At 46.0% G+C, this 18,691-nt stretch overlaps 1 protein-coding gene across 1 annotated transcript in view; it reads right to left on the bottom strand.

Moving 5' to 3' along the window:
• Nucleotides 1–5,447: 5,447 nt before the first annotated feature.
• The window catches only part of LOC142245932 (sterol 4-C-methyltransferase strm-1-like), a 164,807-nt gene continuing 151,563 nt past the window's right edge, over nucleotides 5,448–18,691 (bottom strand). Inside the window, exons 5-7 of the mRNA XM_075318940.1 lie at nucleotides 12,006–12,106; nucleotides 8,466–8,603; nucleotides 5,448–5,786 (exon numbers count right to left, since the gene is read on the bottom strand). Coding sequence (XP_075175055.1) covers nucleotides 5,699–5,786; nucleotides 8,466–8,603; nucleotides 12,006–12,106 — 327 coding nt within the window. The 3' untranslated portion in view covers nucleotides 5,448–5,698. The remainder of the gene's footprint in view (nucleotides 5,787–8,465; nucleotides 8,604–12,005; nucleotides 12,107–18,691) is intronic.

The raw sequence follows: 18,691 nt of genomic DNA, 5'->3' as shown, positions 1-18,691 counted from the left end.
ATAGAGAGTATCAGGTTAACCTATGGTGTTTGTATCCCTGGTTATTGTTTTCCAGCATCAACCGGTTGTGAAACAATCACTGATCACTCTGGTAGCTGGGGTCTAATTAGGACTTCTTGCTATTTTTGGATAATAATCTGATGGATGACGCTGCTAATATCAATGGATTGTGAATAAGCAGCTGGGTTACACAAACTACACATCCGGTTGATTAATTTTTGTTGCTATAACACCAATTGTATTTAAGGTGTATTTGCTACCCCACAGGGTCTGCTGGTTTCCCCTTGAAGTTGGGAGAGTTCCAGCAGGTGGTTTATTCCCTGCATTTAATCTATTTTTATGCATAGGCAAGGTGATCCTTCCCTATTTTTAGAGGAATTAATAAAAGTTGTAGCGTTTTTGACCTCCGACAAAATACTGCATCTCATCGGATTCTTCATATTGCGGCGATACCTGCAATGCCTTTCAATGAGCCGGATCCTGCTCTACCGGAAGTCACCGCATTCTGGTAGGCAGGATCCTGTTTTCAGTACTGAGCATGCCCCGAAAATTGTTTCTCCTCTCTGTTTTCTAGTGGCGCTGCATCAGTTGAAGAAAGAAGACAGAAGAAAGAAGACCAGGATCGTGGAGGGGGGAGAGGGAGTAATAAAGATGGATTTTCTAAGTGTGTCTGTGTATTTATTTCTAATAAAGTATTTTTTTCTCTGTGTGGTGTCTTTTTTTTAACCCTTTATTGGAGATTCTTATCGACTGGCTCAAACTTGGCCTGACATTAAGAATCTCAGGCTTTATATCAGCTGGTACAACAAAGCTGGTATTAACCCCTTATTACCCAGCATGCCACCCGGCACCAGGGAAGCTGGAAGAGTTGGATAGAGCCAGAAGATGGCGCTATTATGAAAGCGCCATTTTTATGGGGCGGCTGCGTACTGCAATTCGCAGCGGGGGGGGCAGAAAGCTTGAGCTACCCTGTACTGCGGATTCCAATCCCCAGCTACCTAGTTGTACTTGGCTGGAAATTCATAAAAAATAATAAATAATAATTAAATAATAAATAAAATAAAAAAAGGGCTCCCCTATATTTTTGGTTCCCAGCCAGGTACAAATAGGCAGCTGAGGGTTGGGGGCAGCCCGTACCTGCCTGCTGTACCTGGCTGGCATATATAAATAGGGCGAAGCCCGCGTAATTTTTTTTTTGTTTTTGGGTTATGTGTTTGGGGTTTTTGTTTTTTTTTTTATTTATTTTTTAAATGAATTAAAAAAAATAGACATGGGCTTCGCCCATCGAGCATTTTCCTGACCACACAGCCAGCAGAACACGTAATCAGATCAGCTGACTCCAGTATCGGCTGATTACTTGTTCTGTGTCCCCCTGCATCAATCGCAGCATGTGGGGGCTGTGAGGTGAGCTGAGTTCAGCCGACACTGGAGTCGGCTGATATGAACTCAGCTGACCTCACAGCATGCACACGCTGTGATGGATGCAGTGGGACACAGAACAAGTAATCGGCCGACACTGGAGTCAGCTGATCTGATTACTTGTTCTGTTGGCTGAGTTCAGCTGAATTCAAATAAGCTGACTCCAGTGTTCTGTGTCACCTGAATTCATCGTAGCACGTGCGGGCTGTGAGGTCAGCTGAGTTCAGATCACCCGACTCTAGTGCCGGCCGAACTCAGCTGACCTCACAGCCCGCACACGCTGCGATGAATGCAGTGGGACACAGAACAAGTAATCGGCTGACACTGGAGTCAGCTGATCTGAACTCCTGACCACACAGCCGACACATGGTCACATGTGATCGGCAGCAGCCAGTAACTGCTGTTAATCTGCATCCATCGCAGCGTGTGCGGGCTATGAGATCAGGAGTCAGCAGACTCCCAATCAGCTGACTCCAGTGTTGGCTGATAAATTCTGTGTCCCACTGCATCCATCACAAGTAGAAGGATCTGGTAAATAACAATTCTGGTTGCACATACAATCCACAGGAGTCGGTCAAATGTGCTTTGCATTTTTATGTCGTCAGGCAAAAAAATGCTGATGTGCAAGCAGCCTAAATGCATCATTCTCACCTACACAGCCCTCCACAGTTCTGCACCGCCCTACATCTTATGCCTCATCTCTGCCTCTCGCCCTACCCTTGCCCTCCCTTCTGCTAATGACCCAAAACTGACATCCTCTATAAACCCAACCTCCCAGTCTCATCTTCAAGACTTCTCACTAGTTGTGCCAATTTCCTTGATCACACTATCTAGCACAATTCACAATACCTGGAGTTTTAACCATGCCCTAAAAATGCATTTCTTTAGACTGGCTTATCTTCTCACCTCAATTATCCTACTATTTCTGTTTTCCCCTTATAAACTTTTATTCCAAATTTAATCCTTTTTATTATCAGTTTACACACCCTCCATGCACTTAATAGCACTCAGTACCTGTACACTTACTGGCTGGTGACCGTTCATACGTCATTATTTTAATCCCCTATTTATTATATTGATGGCTGAACCATACAATAAATGCACTTTTTATTATTTACCGATTGTGCCTCCCCTGTTTCCTCACTTCTCTTGGTGTCTATTGAATTCTGTTACTCTGTAATGTTTCTAAGTGCCTGTACATGTCTCCTTTGAATTCTAAAGTGCTGTGGAATATGTTGGCACTATATAAATATTATTATTACTAATAAACCCTGCCTATATTTCTGTAATCCAAAACTATCCATCCTCCACCAGCTATCCCTTCACTGAATGCTGGTAACAGCAGTTTTACTAAAGAAAGGACAGTATGTAGTCCTGAAAAGGACTTTTGTTTTTAGGTTGCAGCAGCAGTTTAAGTAGAAAATGACTGTAAGGCAATAAACCCTGCCTATATGCCTCTAATCTAAAACCATCCCTTCTCCACCAGCTATCCCAACAATGAATGCAGGTTACAGCAGTTTTACTAAAGAAAGAACAGTATGTAGTCCTGAAAAGGACATTTGTTTTAATGGTGAAACAGAGGTATACAATTACTGCAATACCAATTCCCCACTCAGCCTATATGCCTGCTCTTATCTAAGCTCTCCCTGAACTACTTTAAAAGGGAGTGTGCTGAACATCGTTTCACCGGCTCCTATATAAGACCCGATGATGCGATGCGGCCGGCCAATCACAGTAAACATCATGCCAGTAGGCATCATGGCTACGTTATTACAGTGTACAGCAGGCAATCGCCGCTTGTGTATTGGCTCTCTAAAAGCTGCAAAACATGCGGGGTTGGGACTCGAGCATGACGCTTGACCACCCGTGATGCTTGATCTAGTAGCAAATGTATCAGAGTACCCCAATGCTCAATCAAGAATCGAGCACACTTGCTCATCACTAGTAAACATACAAATGTATTCACATTTAAGATAGTGGCAAATTTTGGGAGCTATTTTATCTTCCAGCATTTTGTAAATAAAAGGTAGAAAAATCTATAGTATAGGAGCAGTATATGCAGTTTATGTTGATATGCGATTTACAGTACTGGAAGTACAATTCTGAATTGTCAAATGGTATAAATTACAAACATGATTCATCCTTTACTTATTGACTTTCATAGTACTCATTTACGTGTTTTTTTCTTTTTCTAATTATTTTCTTATTTTGTATCCGTATTTGTCTGATGAAATTTGAATCTATTTTGTATACAGTGGGGAAGAAAAGTATTGTCAGCCACCAATTGTGCAAGTTTTCCCACTTTAAAAGATGAGGTCGGCCTGTAATTGACATCATAGGTAGGCCACAACTATAAGAGACAAAATAAGACAACAAACCCAGAAAATCACCTTGTCTGATTTGGCAAGATTTTTTTTCAAAATATTGATGGAAAATAAGTATTTGGTCAATAAAAAAAGTTCATCTCAACATTTTGTTATATATCCTTTGTTGACAATGACAGAGGTCAAACGTTTTTCTATAAGTCTTCCCAAGGTTGGCACACACTGTTGGTGGTATGTTGGCCCATTCCTCCATACAGATCTCCTCTAGAGCAGTGGTGTTTTGGGCCTGTTGCTGGGCAACACGGACTTTCAACTCCCACCAAAGGTTTTCTATGGGGTTGAGATCTGGAGACTGGCTAGGCCACTCCAGGACCTTCATATACTTCTTACGAAGCCACTCCTTTGTTGCCCTGGTGGTGTGCTTGTTATCATTATCATGCTGAAAAACCCAGGCATGTTTCATCTTCAATGCCCTTGCTGATGAAAGGTGGTTTGCACTCAAAATCTCACAATACATGGCCCCATTCATTCTTTGATGTACACGGATCAGTTGTCCTGGTCCCTTTGGAGAAAAACAGCCCCAAAGCATGATGTTGTCACCATGCTTCATAGTAGGTATGGTGTTCTTTGGATGCAACTCAGCATTCTGTCTTCTCCAAATACGACAAGTTGTGTTTCTACCAAACAGTTCTACTTTGGTTTCATCAGACCATATGACATTCTCCCAATACTCTTCTGCATAATCCAAATGCTCTCTTGCAAACTTCATATGGGCCCGGACATGTACTGGTTTAAGCAGGGGAACACGTCTAGCACTACAGGATCTGAGTCCCTGGTGGCATAGTGTGTTACTGATCATAGCCTTTGTTATGGTGGTCCCAGCTCTATGCAGGTCATTCACTAGGTCCCCCCCATGTGGTTCTGGGATTTTTGCTCACCATTCTTGTGCTCATTTTGGCCCCCTCGGGGTGAGATCTTGCATAGAGCCCCAGATCGAGGGAGATTATCAGTGGTCTTGTATGTCTTCAATTTTCTTATTATTGCTCCCACAGTTGATTTCATCACACCAAACTGCTTGCCTATTGCAATTTCAGTCTTCCCAGCCTGGTGCAGGGCTATAATTATGGTTCTATTGTCTTTTAACAGCTCTTTGGTCTTCACCATAGTGGAGTTTGGAGTGTGACTGTTTGAGGTTGTGGACAGGTGTCTTTTATACTGATAACAAGTTGGAACAGGTGCCATTACTACAGGTAATGAGTGGTGGACAGAGGAGCCTCTTAAAGAAAAAGCTACAGGTCTGTGAGAGCCAGAAATCTTGCATGTTTTTAGATGACTATATACTTATTTCCACCAGAATTTAAAAAAAAAAAAAAAAAAAAAAAAAATCTTATCAAATCAGACAAGGTGATTTTCTGGATTTGTGTTCTCATTTTGTCTCGCATAGTTGTGGTCCCCTATGATGTCAATTACAGGTAAATCTCATCTTTATAAGTGGGAGAATTGCACAATTGGTGGCTGGCTAAATACTTTTTTTCCCTAATGTATATGTTTTGTTTATTAAGTGGTTAATCTAACTATTATAATAATTTAAAACAAATTTTTGACTGTTTCTTTGACATTTCAAAAAATAAAATAAAAAAGCATTACGGTAATTTTTTTTGCTTACCTATCACTGTTGCGAGGGTAAAAATACTGAGTTTGAAATGTACAGAATGTGTATTTTTTTAATTTTGATAAATTCTAAACATATCAACATAAAAATTTACCAGAATCCTAATGTACAAAAAAAAGTTCCATGGTAAGATGATGTGGCGAGAAGATTTTGGTATTCAAGAGTTGCAAAAATACTTTATGTATGCACGACTATGACATTACATTGGTAAGCAGTTTAAGAAGATTAACATATATATATATATATATATATTCAAAATATTTGGATTTAACAGGTCTCCACATTAATGCTTGCAGGCAAGGACACAGAAATGTTTCATGTGCACGTTCATTCGGGCAGAATCAGCCTCTTCTCCTAATATCTCTCGGAACCTGTAATAAAAAGGTAAATTCAGAAATATCAGAGTTATGCAAAAATCTTTACTAGATTTATGTGCTTCACAACTTTACACTTTAAGGCTATGTGTCCACGGGAGAATGTAGCTGCGGATTTTTCTGCATCAAAATCCGCGGCTTTCCCGCAAAATCCGCACCTTTTCAAAGGTGCGGATTTGCCGCGGATTTACCGCAGAATTGCCGCGGATTTGATGCGGATTTTGGTGCAGTTTTTTTTTTTTCCCAATTTTAAAGCCAAAATCCGGATGAAAATCCGCAACAATAATTGACATGTTGCAGATTTTTCCGGATCAAAATCCGCACGAAATCCGCTGCAGAAAAATCCGCAGCATGGGCACAGCATTTCCAAAATGCCATAGAAATGGCTGGGAAGTGCCTGAGCTGCGGATTTTCGGGAAATCCGCGGCAAAATCCGCGCATTTTCCGCAGCGTGGACACATAGCCTAAGGCTCTGTGCGCACTAGAAAATGGAATTTTCTAAAGAAAATTCTGCAGGCTCTAAAAGATTACCGCACCCGCGGTAAAAAAAAGTGGCAAACCGCATGGCAAAAACTGCAGGTACCTGCGGAAAAGAAATGACATGCAATTCTTTTTGCTGCAGAAAACATGCAGTAAAACTTGTTGGTGAAAATAAACGCAGTGTGTGCACAGCATTTTTTTTTTTTACCATAGGTTTTACTGGGGAAGGACTGCAGCAAGGTTATAAACATTTTCTTCAGCAAAACATGCAGCAAAACCACTGCAAAAACCGCAGCGTGTGCACAGGGCCTTATGCTATGTTCAGACGTGGTGTCTTTGTAGTATTTTTTCTGCCTGCAGAAAAACTGGTTCCCCCCAAGCTAAATTTGAGCACTACAGCTTTTTATGGCATAAGGGCCCTCCATATTATGATACCCAGCACAAATAAAGTATATGGCTACAGGCTGCAGCCCCAGTCATGCGCTTATCGTGGCTGTGTATCAAAATAAGAGGAAACACATACGACTATTTTTTAAAAAATATATAAATAAACAAATGTTTTATTTATTTTTACTATACAATAGACCCACAGACAGCGCGTGTGATTGGTTGCAGTCATACGCTGTCACACAGGCTGGGGGTGCGTCTGACTACAACCAATCACGTACGCCGGTGGGCAGGGAAAGCAGCGTATATTCAATGAAGGTAAATGAGCGGCCTCGGAAGTGAATAAGCGGCCTCGGGAGCAGTTACAGCCACGCTGGAGCCTCAGTAAGTATGAAGTGCTTGCTTAATTCTTATTTTCTTTATTTTTCCTTTTTTTTTTTTTATTTCCCAATTGCCGGATCCAGATCAATACCCAAAATCCTGGGTCCGGCACTCGGGTACGTTTGATACAACGTGTATCCGGACTTTTACATTTCGGGTCTGCCCATCATTACTACTGAACAATGTTAAGAGCTGTAGTGCCCCACTAACCCCATTAACCCCATACATTACATAGACCTCTTCCTTGGCAGATATCAGCTGATCAGTTGGGGACAGGCAATGTGTTGGAATCCCACACCCCCATCCCATCCCCTATTGATCTCACATTGATGTCTGACCTTAGGTCAGTCCCTTTAAATATATATTTTTTTTGTATCTGTACACCTCTCTAAGGCGGGCTTTGCACACTACGACATCGCAGGTGCGATGTCGGTGGGGTCAAATCGAAAGTGACGCACATCCGGCGTCGCAGTCGATATCGTAGTGTGCAAATCCTTTTTGATACAATTAATGAGTGCAAAAGTGTTGTTATCGTATCATTGGTGTAGGGTCCGACATTTCCAAAATGCCTGTGCAGCGACAGGTACGATGTTGTTTCTCGTTCCTGCGGCCGCACACATCGCTGTGTGTGAAGCCGCAGGAGCGAGGAACATCTCCTACCTGGGTCCCGGCTGCAATGCGGAAGGAAGGAGGTGGGCGGGATGTTTACATCTCCGCCCCTCCGCTGCTATTGGCCGCCTGCCGTGTGACGTCGCTGTGACGCCGCACGACCCGCCCCCTTAGGAAGGAGGCGGATCGCCGGCCAGAGGGACGTCGCAGGGCAGGTGAGTGCATGTGAAGCTGGCGTAGCGATAATGTTCTCTACGCCAGCAATCACAAGATATCGCTGCTGCGACGGGGGCGGGGACTATCGCACTCGACATCGCAGCACCGTCTTGCGATGTCGCAACGTGCAAAGTACCCCTAAGTCTAATCCATGACAAAATTCAGGATAAGTGTTTTCTTCCTTGACCTCTGTATTTTAATCTGAGCAGGGCAGATCAAAGTATTGTAGTGCGCATGCACGGGACCTCAATGCCGGCTAGTGTAGATGACGTAGCATGCATCATGTACCCAGGCTTCAGAAAAAGGAGGAAAAAGATGGCCGAAAGAGGAGGCACCTGCACCGGAGAACGGAGACACCCATCCGACCAATCTGCACCTCCCCGCCCCTCAGGTGAGTATTACAAAGGGATTTTTATGATCTACACAGCGGCCTGGACTCTTATATACAGCATGTTAGAATAGGGTATATAAGAGCCCACTGGTGGTGGCCGCAGCTTATAGTCGCAAGTCCCTGAAACTTGTGCCATCGGGAACATTTGTGAGAGTCCACTATTTTACCCTCTTTTAGTATGGTGAATACATTGTATTCATTGTATTTTGCACCTTTTTTCAGTATGTGTTAGAAGTCGCTCTGCTCTGGTCACATCTTTTTCTTTCAATTGCTGAAACATAACAATTGACTGAATGAATCCAACCATTTCTGGAACAGACAGCTGAATTTTGCTCGGTATATCTGTGATACTGGAAGAGAAGAATAGGTGATTGTTATGTACATTTTGTTTCGGAAAGTACACAAATTTAAATATTTTTATCAACATGGTAAAAGAACAATAGTAAGAACACAATGTGTTTTTGCATTCGGTGTCCAGTTTGTCCAGTTATGTAGCATTTAATGAATGAAGTGGGAAGCGGAGAACAGAGTTTATACTTAGTGCTGATCCTGGCAAATTCTGCTCTAATTGTTAATAACCCATTGCTGACAATGTTTAAAAGGGGCTTTACATGCAGCGATATCGCTAGCGAGCGTACCCGCCCCCGTCGTTTGTGCGTCACGGGCAAATCGCTGCCCGTGGCGCACAATATCGTTAGGAGGAGTCACATGAACTTACCTGCCTAGCGACGTCGCTGTGGCCAGCGAACCGCCTCCTTTTTAAGGGGGAGGTTCGTGCGGCGTCACAGCGGCGTCACTAAGCGGCCGCCCAATAGAAGCGGAGGGGCGGAGATGAGCGGCCGTAACATCCCGCCCACCTCCTTCCTTCGTCATTGCCGGCGGCCGCATGTAAGCTGCAATTCATCGTTCCCGAGGTGTCACACATAGCGATGTGTTGCCCCGGGAACGACAAACAACCTGCGTCCACAACAATCAATGATTTTTTAAAAATGAATAACGTGTCGATGGACGATTTGGTGAGCATTTTCCATCGTTAACGGCCGCTCGTTGGTATCACACGCAACAACGTCACTAACGGTGCCGGATATGCGTCACGGAATCGTGACCCCGGCGATATATCGTTAGATACGTCGTTGCATGTAACGGGGCCTTAAGAGAATGAAGTTTGTGCACAACAGAGTTCTACAAGTCACCGCCATCTGCTGGCCAAAAAGTATAAGGAGAGTGATTTGTCAATGGGAACTGGAAAGCTCAGTGTATGTTCCGGAGAGGAAGAGATTGGAAAAGGTGAAAGGTCAGGTGACAGTCGTGGTGCAGTTACTAATTATAAAAGGCTTAAGGGGGGTTGTCGGTGCCAGAACCTGTAACATGAAGGTCATGTGGACAGCAAAGTGGGCCTATAGCCATCACTGCTAGGAGAAGACTCTTGTGATACTAGATTCCGGAGAAGACATGAGTGAGCTGACCTGTTGCTTCCTGCACAGATGAACAAGACTAGGTGGGGACTGAGGGTTACGTTTCAGGGAACAGAAGCAGTCTGTATACAGAGTGTTAAGAGTAAAAAAAATTGTGCTTGCCACCTAGTGGGTAGTGTCACTGACTCCCACTGGGGCCTGTGGGCTTTTCCATGTTACTTAGATAGTTGATGACATCAACGGAAAGAAGAGTGATGCTGACGCTTTCCTGGTAGAGAGAAAGGATTAAGATAACGTTGACTGTGCCTGTTATTTAGTGGTAGAAGTAATAGCGTAAAAACAATATTGTGTTTATAACCTGTATATACAGTCATATGAAAAAGTTTGGGCACCCCTATTAATGTTAACCATTTTTCTTTATAACAATTTGGGTTTTTGCAACAGCTATTTCAGTTTCATATAGCTAATAACTGATGGACTGAGTAATATTTCTGGATTGAAATGAGGTTTATTGTACTAACAGAAAATGTGCAATCCGCATTTAAACAAAATTTGACCGGTGCAAAAGTATGGGCACCTCAACATAAAAGTAACATTAATATTTTGTAGATCCACATTTTGCAAAAATTACAGCCTCTAATCGCTTCCTGTAGCTTTTAATGAGTTCCTGGATCCTGGATGAAGGTATATTTGACCATTCCTGTTTACAAAACAATTCCAGTTCAGTTAAGTTTGATTGTCGCCGAGCATGGACCGCACGCTTCAAATCATCCCACAGATTTTCAATGATATTCAGGTCTGGGGAGTGGGATGGCCATTCCAGAATATTGAAAATGTTCCTCTGCATGAATGCCTGAGTAGATTTGGAGCGGTGTTTTGGATCATTGTCTTGCTGAAATATCCATCCCCTGCGTAACTTCAACTTCGTCACTGATTCTTGCACATTATTGTCAAGAATCTGCTGATACTGAGTTGAATCAATGCGACCCTCAACTTTAACAAGATTCCCGGTGCCGGCATTGGCCACACAGCCCCAAAGCATGATGGAACCTCCACCAAATATTACTGTGGGAAGCAAGTGCCTTTCTTGGAATGTCGTGTTTTTTTGCCTCCATGCATAACGCCTTTTTGTATGACCAAACAACTCAATCTTTGTTTCATCAGTCCACAGGACCTTCTTCCAAAATGTAACTGGCTTGTCCAAATGTGCTTTTGCATACCTCAGGCGACTCTGTTTGTGGCGTGCTTGCAGAAACGGCTTCTTTTGCATCACTCTCCCATACAGCTTCTCCCTGTGCAACGTGCGCTGTATTGTTGACCGATGCACATTGACACCATCTGCAGCAAGATAATGCTGCAGGTCTTTGGAGGTGGTCTGTGGATTGTCCTTGACTGTTCTCACCATTCTTCTCTGCCTTTCTGATATTTTTCTTGGCCTGCCACTTCTGGGCTTAACAAGAACTGTACCTGTGTTCTTCCATTTCCTTACTATGTTCCTCACAGTGGAAACTGACAGTTTAAATCCCTGAGACAACTTTTTGTATCCTTCCCCTGAACAACTATGTTGAATAATCTTTGTTTTCAGATCATTTGAGAGTTGTTTTGAGGAGCCCATGATGCCACTCTTCATCGGAGATTCAAATAGGAGAACAACTTGCAAGTGGCCACCTTAAATACCTTTTCTCATGATTGGATACACCTGCCTATGAAGTTCAAAGCTCAATGAGGTTACAAAACCAATTTAATGCTTCAGTAAGTCAGTAAAAAGTAGTTAGGAGTGTTCAAATCAAGAAATTGATAAGAGTGCCCATACTTTTGCACCTGTCAAATTTTGTTTAAATGCGGATTGCACATTTTCTGTTAGTACAATAAACCTCAGTTCAATCCAGAAATATTACGGAGTCCATCATTTATTAGATATATGAAACTGAAATAGCTGTTGCAAAAACCCAAATTGTTATATGAAAAAGTTTGGGCACCCCTATTAATGTTAACCTTTTTTCTTTATGACTGTATGCATCGCTGAATTTCTTATTGTAATATCATCTGTTTTATTACCACCACCTGTGCCATTCCCTGATCTCAATACTCAAGGCACTACCTATAGGTTTGTGTAAAATATCTGTTGTTACCACTGAGTCATCCTTCTCTGCGCTGTTGCATCTACGTAACCTGTTTATAAATGGACTTATTGGTACATCCATTATTGTATTAACTTGTTAGATACATGGTCAAGAGTGGCGCTTGCACTTTATTAAGCAAGTTAAAATAAATTAAATTAGGAGTTATAAAACCTTGGTGAATGAATGGAATAGTAACAATTAAATAAATACTTACTGTTCCTTGTCTTTTAGCGGAATGGCCTCAAATACATTTTGGTACCGAGAAAATGCTTTATCTGCTGGTATATCAACTTGCTGAATCAACGTATCCCATACCTGCCAAATTTTCAGAAAACATAAGAAAAAAAAGAAATTGACATTTGCAACAATGTTACAATTGTCCATTATCATTTAGTGGACCAAAGCTTCGATCCAGTGATGAACCCCCAAATAATAAGGGGTACTTTACACATTGCGAAATCGCTACCGAAATATCGTCGGGGTCACGGTTGTTGTGACGCACATCCGGCGCCGGTAGCGACATCGCAATGTGAAAATCCTAGGTGCAACGATGAACGAGTGCAAAACAGTCAAAAATCGCTGATCTGTGTCACGTCGTTCATTTTCATAATGTCGCTCCAGCTGCAGGTACGATGTTGTTTGTCGCTCCTGCGGCACCACACATCTCCTTACCTGCGTCCACCGGCAATGCGGAAGGAAGAAGGTGGGCGGGATGTTACGTCCCGCTCATCTCCGCCCCTCCGCTTCTACTGGCCAACAACCATTTTTAGGAGCCGATTTTGGTTATTCACATCTTTGTAAATGGATAGTGCTTCTAAGTAAAAGTACTTTTGCAGTTTTCCTGCTTGTTAAATTTTGTAGCTATTCTTGAGATAATTAACAATTTTCTTTACAGCTTATTGCCTCTGATATTAACCACCTGCTCGACAGAAGATGTGCATTGCTAACAAGCTCTTTTCTATTGAGCTTGTAAGTAGAGATGAGCGAGTACCGTAATATTCGTAATCGCTATACTCTTAACTAGTACTTTGTAATACTCGCATATTCCTTCCGAATAGCGAGTACAATGCAAGTCAATGGGAAATGTGAGTAATTTTCTGTTAGACCCTACAAAGAGGTCTGGGAGCCTGAGGAAAAGGCTGAAATGGATGGGAAAGTGATGAAACTGAATGGGGAGAGCCTGGAGCATATGCCTGCATGCATTGCCGACTCACATGGTTTCTGGGCGTAAGGATGTCACAGTATTCCACCACTTTACAGATGCACAAGAACACCTACCAAACCTAACCTAAATTGCATTTTACAGACCAAAAAGGTTAAGAAACATTTTTCCTGCATAATCAGTTGTATATAAGGCTAAATAAACTGGAGAAAAAAAATATCCCTTTTAGCGTTTGTTCACATGTAGTGTTATGACTTTTTTTTTTTTGTTTTTTACTTTTACAATTGGGAGCGCCTTGACATACATTTTGTATGTCCCTATGTCAATAATTACTAGTTAGCTATTCCCCAGCAACAAGTCAGCTAGAATTTGCCCGTTGGTATGTTGATCTTTGACCTGAGGGGCCTCTAATGATCTCGTAACATATGTTTTGGAGGGACTGCTGTTACTTATACATTTGGGGGGTCCCTCCCTCATTGAGACTCAGATAATGGAATACATATTCCATAACAGTTTACAATGTGTCCATTGTAGTGTTGGGCTTTACCCTCCTCCTCCTCCATGTCATTCTGATTCTGTGTACGCACGTGTGCGTTTTGCATGCGTTTACACAGCGTTTTAAACTGCAGCGTAAATGCATGCATTCTGTGTCCCCAGCAAAGTCTATGAGAATTTAGTAAATTCCATGCGCATGTTACGTTTTAAAACGCAGCGTAAACGCATGTCAAATTTTTGACCACAACACTTCATTCTAAAAAGCAACATGTCACTTCTTTTGTGCGTTTTGGATGCTCTTTCCACTCTGTCTATGGAAGAGAAAGCATCAAGAACGCATGAATTCTGCATCCATTCTGCATTCCAAAACGCAATGTTTCGGCTGCGTTTTGAAACACACATGCAGTGGCAAAACGCTGCAGAATATTTGTTACGACAGAACGCAGATTTGCGCACATAGCCTGAGGCCCTAAATTCATATTTGCAGAGGGCCTGAAGGCACGGCCGGCTTCAACACCCGGCACACCTGGGCAGGTGCCGGGACCCTGGACCACCGAGAGGGCCCACTCGCAGACGACGGAATGGCGTACCAGCAATGGCGGCAGGCCACGCAGCTGCTTTGGAGCCCATGAGTCAGAGAGGAGAGGCCCAATGCCAGCGCTGCACCGGCCTCCCTCACCTCCTGCAGGCCCCCACCCCCCGCTGAGGATCGCACTTTAAATTGTATCGGCCGATATAATTGAAAGCAATGATGATAGAGGGAGCGGCGCGCACTCTCTGTTTTCATTCTCCTCATACAAAGGAGCACAATGACATCATTACTGTGTGTGCCTGTGTCCTGAGCTGTCAGAGCAGCAGAACAGTGGACGCGCTGAGGAAAGCGGAGCAGCGGGGGAACGAGGAGGAAGTGAGTATGTATTGATCACGGTGGCCAGACGACTATGGGGCTACATAATGCTGCTACATGGGATGGCATAGTGCTGCTAAATGGGACTGCATAGTGCTGCTACATGGAGCTGCATAGTGCCGCTACATGGAGCTGCATAGTGCTGCTACATGGTGCGGCATAGTGCTGCTACATGGTGCGGCATAGTGCTGCTACATAAGGTGGCATAGTGCTGCTACTGCTACATGGGGCTGCATAGTGCTTCTCATGGGGGGCTGCATAGTGCTTCTACATGGGGGCTGCATAGTGCTTCTACATGGGGGGCTGTGTAGTGCTTCTACATGGGGGGCTGCATGGTGCTGCTACATGGGGGTGCATGGTGCTGCTACATGGGGGGCTGCATAGTGCTGCTACATGGGGGTGTCACGCTTCCCGGTCCCCTGATCCCGTCCTCCGGTTCCCGTGGCCCGCTCCCCGCTCCCCGGCGGCGTCCCCTGCTTACCACTCCGGTTCCGGTCTCCTCTTCCCCGCCTGCGGCCTCCATGCGTCCAGCTCCCCGCTCCCGGCGCTCCTCTGCGACATGGGACTCCCAGCCGGGCGCTCCTGTTTCCTCCTCACCGCTTCCTGGACTGGCTTCTGGCACATGGGCCTCGCGCATGCGCATTAGGGCGCGCGCGTGGTCATTGACCCTTTCTTAAAGGGCCAGCACCCAGAAACAGGATATTGCATAGACAGGTACAGGGTATATAAGGTTTCTCTTTCCTGGTGGGCGGGGCCTGTTCTACGTGTTTAGCAAGCTAGTGTTCAGGTCCCCGTATTGCTTTGCCCTGTGCTTTGCCTTGTATTAACCCTGTCCTGTCTCGTAGAGCCTATCCTGCCACGCCAGTCGCTCCGAACCAAGTCCATCCGTGGACCCTGACGGTGACTTCGGCGGATGTCCCTCCACCTCTGCAGCTCCGCCAGTCTCCAGTCTCTGGCTCCGTTCGGTGACCCGTTCCATCGCTCAGCAGGTTCCGGATCCCGCCTGATTCTATATCCCGGCCTTGGACCCTGAGCCTCGTCACCCGGACTACCGTCCAGAACTCCGTGGGTTCAGCATCATCCACCTTTCCTGCTTCTCTACGGACTGTCCAGCTACCTATAGTGCTCCGGCTGCCGTGCATCAGGACCCTCTGGCGGGGTGACCAGCTTGGCTGCCTTCTCAGGGGAAATCAGTGTACGGTCCAGTGCTTCCATCACCCGGACGTAACAGGGGGCTGCATAGTGCTGCTACATGGGGGCTGCTACAAGAGGGCTGCTGCATGGTGCTTGTGTGAAGCCCCACAGGTGTTGTGTCGGTATCGGTGCGTTACCTTCAGGGACTCCACGTTGCTGGATCTCCGTCACTGGTAGGAAATCTTCTGTTTTGATCGTGACGCCACTCTCAGTATTGCGGCCAGTAGGGACCGCCACTGCAGGTTGAGGGTCGCCTGGGGCTGATGGTGTGTGCAGTTAGATGTAGTAGCCTCCTGAGAGTGAGGCAAGCCCCAGGGCCCTGTGTAGGTTTGTAGTACCACAAGTCGCAGAATGACCACACAGGCAGGATGTCTTTCAGGGTTTTTACTCACTTCAGGTGGCAGGGTGAGTAACCCGGGCGTAGCTGAGATGAACCAGATGGGAACCAGGTATCCTTCAGGCTGACTTTATGAGGGTGACTACTGACTCGCCTTCCTTAGCCCTTGGTGGTTTGGGGTGACCCCGACTTTGAGTCCCTATGGGGGCCACCCAGGGAAGATGCTGCAGCCTCTCTCCCCTTCGTTCGCCGTATGCTTGTTCCCCGGACCAGGCCACTCCAGCCTCTTGCCTCCTATGACCTATGGGCCCTAACTGCGGTTACGTGGCTGCGGCTTTTGTAGTGTTGTGGTGTGGGCTTTAAGAGCCCCACACCGGCAGGTTTAGCAGGGAAAGGTGAATCTATCCTCGCTTCGGGATCTGCCGCCCGGTTGGGCCTGGTGCTCTCTAGCAGTCTCCTTACTTCCCACTCCGTGCACTCCCTAGCTGAAGCTGGCTTTCAGGTAGCACTCCTAGTTGACCGTTCTCCCCCGTCTGTAGCCACTGCGCGGGCGCTGTTAGACAGCAACAGCCCCACAGGTCTGCTCCTCACTGAGCCCTATGGAGTTCTGCTCTAACTGACTCACTGCTCCTCCTCTCCTGTTCTTGCCTACGCCACCTAGCAACCAGATTCTCTTACCACACCCCTTGAGAGGAGATGGAGACTCTACCCCCTCCACTATTCCAGTGAAGGTGAAGGCTTGCCCCCTCCTGGGATCCCCAGGGGTCCTCTCATGGGTACATGTGTGAGACCTGATCACTATGCGCCTGTGTTCCACACCCCAGTCAGCCTTCTGGATTACCTGTATTGTACTGTCCCCAGCATGGGTGCAGTACTCAGTGGTGCCTGACCAGGTCAGGGGCGCCACATTCCCCCTTAGTTATCACCAGCACGTCCTCGGGCTGCAAGACAACATTTTAAAATGCATAAAACATTAAAACATGTAAAACATTTTTAAAACCACCAGGTATCAGACATCACCTCCCTCCACCCACAAGTCCGTTAACCCACCCAAAACCCTCTCAGGAGGCAGGTCACCGGTCCTTTTGGTAACCAGATCTGGGCCATCTACTTCCCCAGACCTTTCCTCCAATCTTCCTCTCCCGTTGGCCGCGACTTCAGCCACTTCTGGCAGGATGTAGAGGCGGCTTTCATGGGCTGGTGGTTTCAGGGTATACCTGGCCTGGTGGATCCGCGCCGTCAGCCTCTTCTGGCAGGATTCAGAGGCGGCCTCCACAGTTGGTGCTGACCAGGTACCCTCTTTGTGGTGGTGAGCCAAGGCCCCATAAACAGGCGTGCTCTCTGGTCGCAGGTGAGCCAAGGCCCTTTTCTACGGACGGGCCCCCCTGGTTGCAGACGAGCCAAGCCCCTAAACAGGCTGGCCCTGGTGGTGGTGCCACTGGTGTAACTATTTACACTGCGAGAGTTTGTGGCTATAGCAAGTTCATAGCCTTAAAGTTTATTTCTCACAATAGTTTTTGTGGGCGCATTTCTTAAACGTTGCAAACAAAACTTGTCAAAACTGGTCAAACAGTAACTTCTTACTTTCCTTTACTTTACTCCTCTTGTTCACTAGGGCGTGGGCACGTTGGGCACTGGCACCTGTGACTTTCTTGCTCTCCGTCGTCGTCCGTGGTTGTCTCATCTGTAGGATCTTTGTCTGTGGTTGTTGCATCTGTAGGATCTTTATCTTTCCTTTCTTGGTCTTCGTCTGTTTCTTTTTCTGTATCTGTTTCTTTATCTCTGTCTTTTCTTTCTTGTCTTTCTTGTCTTTCTTGTCTTTCTTGTCTTTCTTGTCTTGGACATGGTGCTACGTCTAAGGCATAGTAGCCCCTTTCTCCTTGATGTAAGGTGAACTGTACTAAGTCCCCAACCTTCAAATTTCTGCCTGAATGTCCTCTGGGCAGGTGGGCTTGAACATCTCTTCGATTTACAAATATGCCCTCTTTTATTCCTTTTACTACAATGAAGCCGTATCCGCTTTTCAGGTTGAAGTCTTCTACTATTCCTCTGTAAAGGGGTCCTCTAGCCTGGGCTTGGGACCTTCTTAGGCACCTTTTCTCCTCCAGGTCTCTGACCGTGACTTCCCTCTGCTCTGGAGACTGTGGTGTTGGAGGATACTTTGCTCTGCTGCGCCTTGTCTTGCGGGCTGGATTCATGCTTGCAGGCTTCCAGGTGAGGTCTTTAGGTTGATCTTCATCTGCTGACGGTGTCAAGTCTTCCTCCTCCCAGCGGGAATAGGGCAGCATCTCCGGCTCTGGGTAGGGGTCTGCTGCGGTTGGCTCCGGAGTCAGCTCCTCAGCTTCCTGGCCTCCTCTCCCCCTTAGTTCTTCGCTGCACTCCTTTGGTGGCAGTGCTGGGGATGGGCTCTCTTCAGCTGGTCTGGGCGGTGGACTCTCTGACGCAGCTGCAGGGGTTGCCGGAATCTCCTTGGGGGTATACGGAGGGAGCAAATACCGATCCACCATCTCTTGTGGAAACTGGGCCTCCAGATCAGCCTTCAGCTTCCAGTATTCGGGGTCCTCTCCTATCAGGGTCTTCCTGGCAGGGACCTCTCTGGACTGGGGAGCGGTGTCTGCTCTGGCCTTGCAGGCCGGGGAAAATGATGAGGTAGTCTTCTCTTCTTGGCGGGCCGCGCCTGGCATGGCGGCGGCCTGGTCTTGGCGGGCCGCGCCTGGCATGGCGGCGGCCTGGTCTTGGCGGGCCGCGCCCTGTATGGCGGCGGCCTGGATTGGCGTTTCTGTCGCGGCCGGTTCCTGGCGGGCC

The sequence above is a fragment of the Anomaloglossus baeobatrachus genome, chromosome 7, assembly GCF_048569485.1.
Source record: "Anomaloglossus baeobatrachus isolate aAnoBae1 chromosome 7, aAnoBae1.hap1, whole genome shotgun sequence".
NCBI lineage: Eukaryota > Metazoa > Chordata > Amphibia > Anura > Aromobatidae > Anomaloglossus > Anomaloglossus baeobatrachus.
This window is presented reverse-complemented; position numbering and strand designations above follow the sequence as displayed.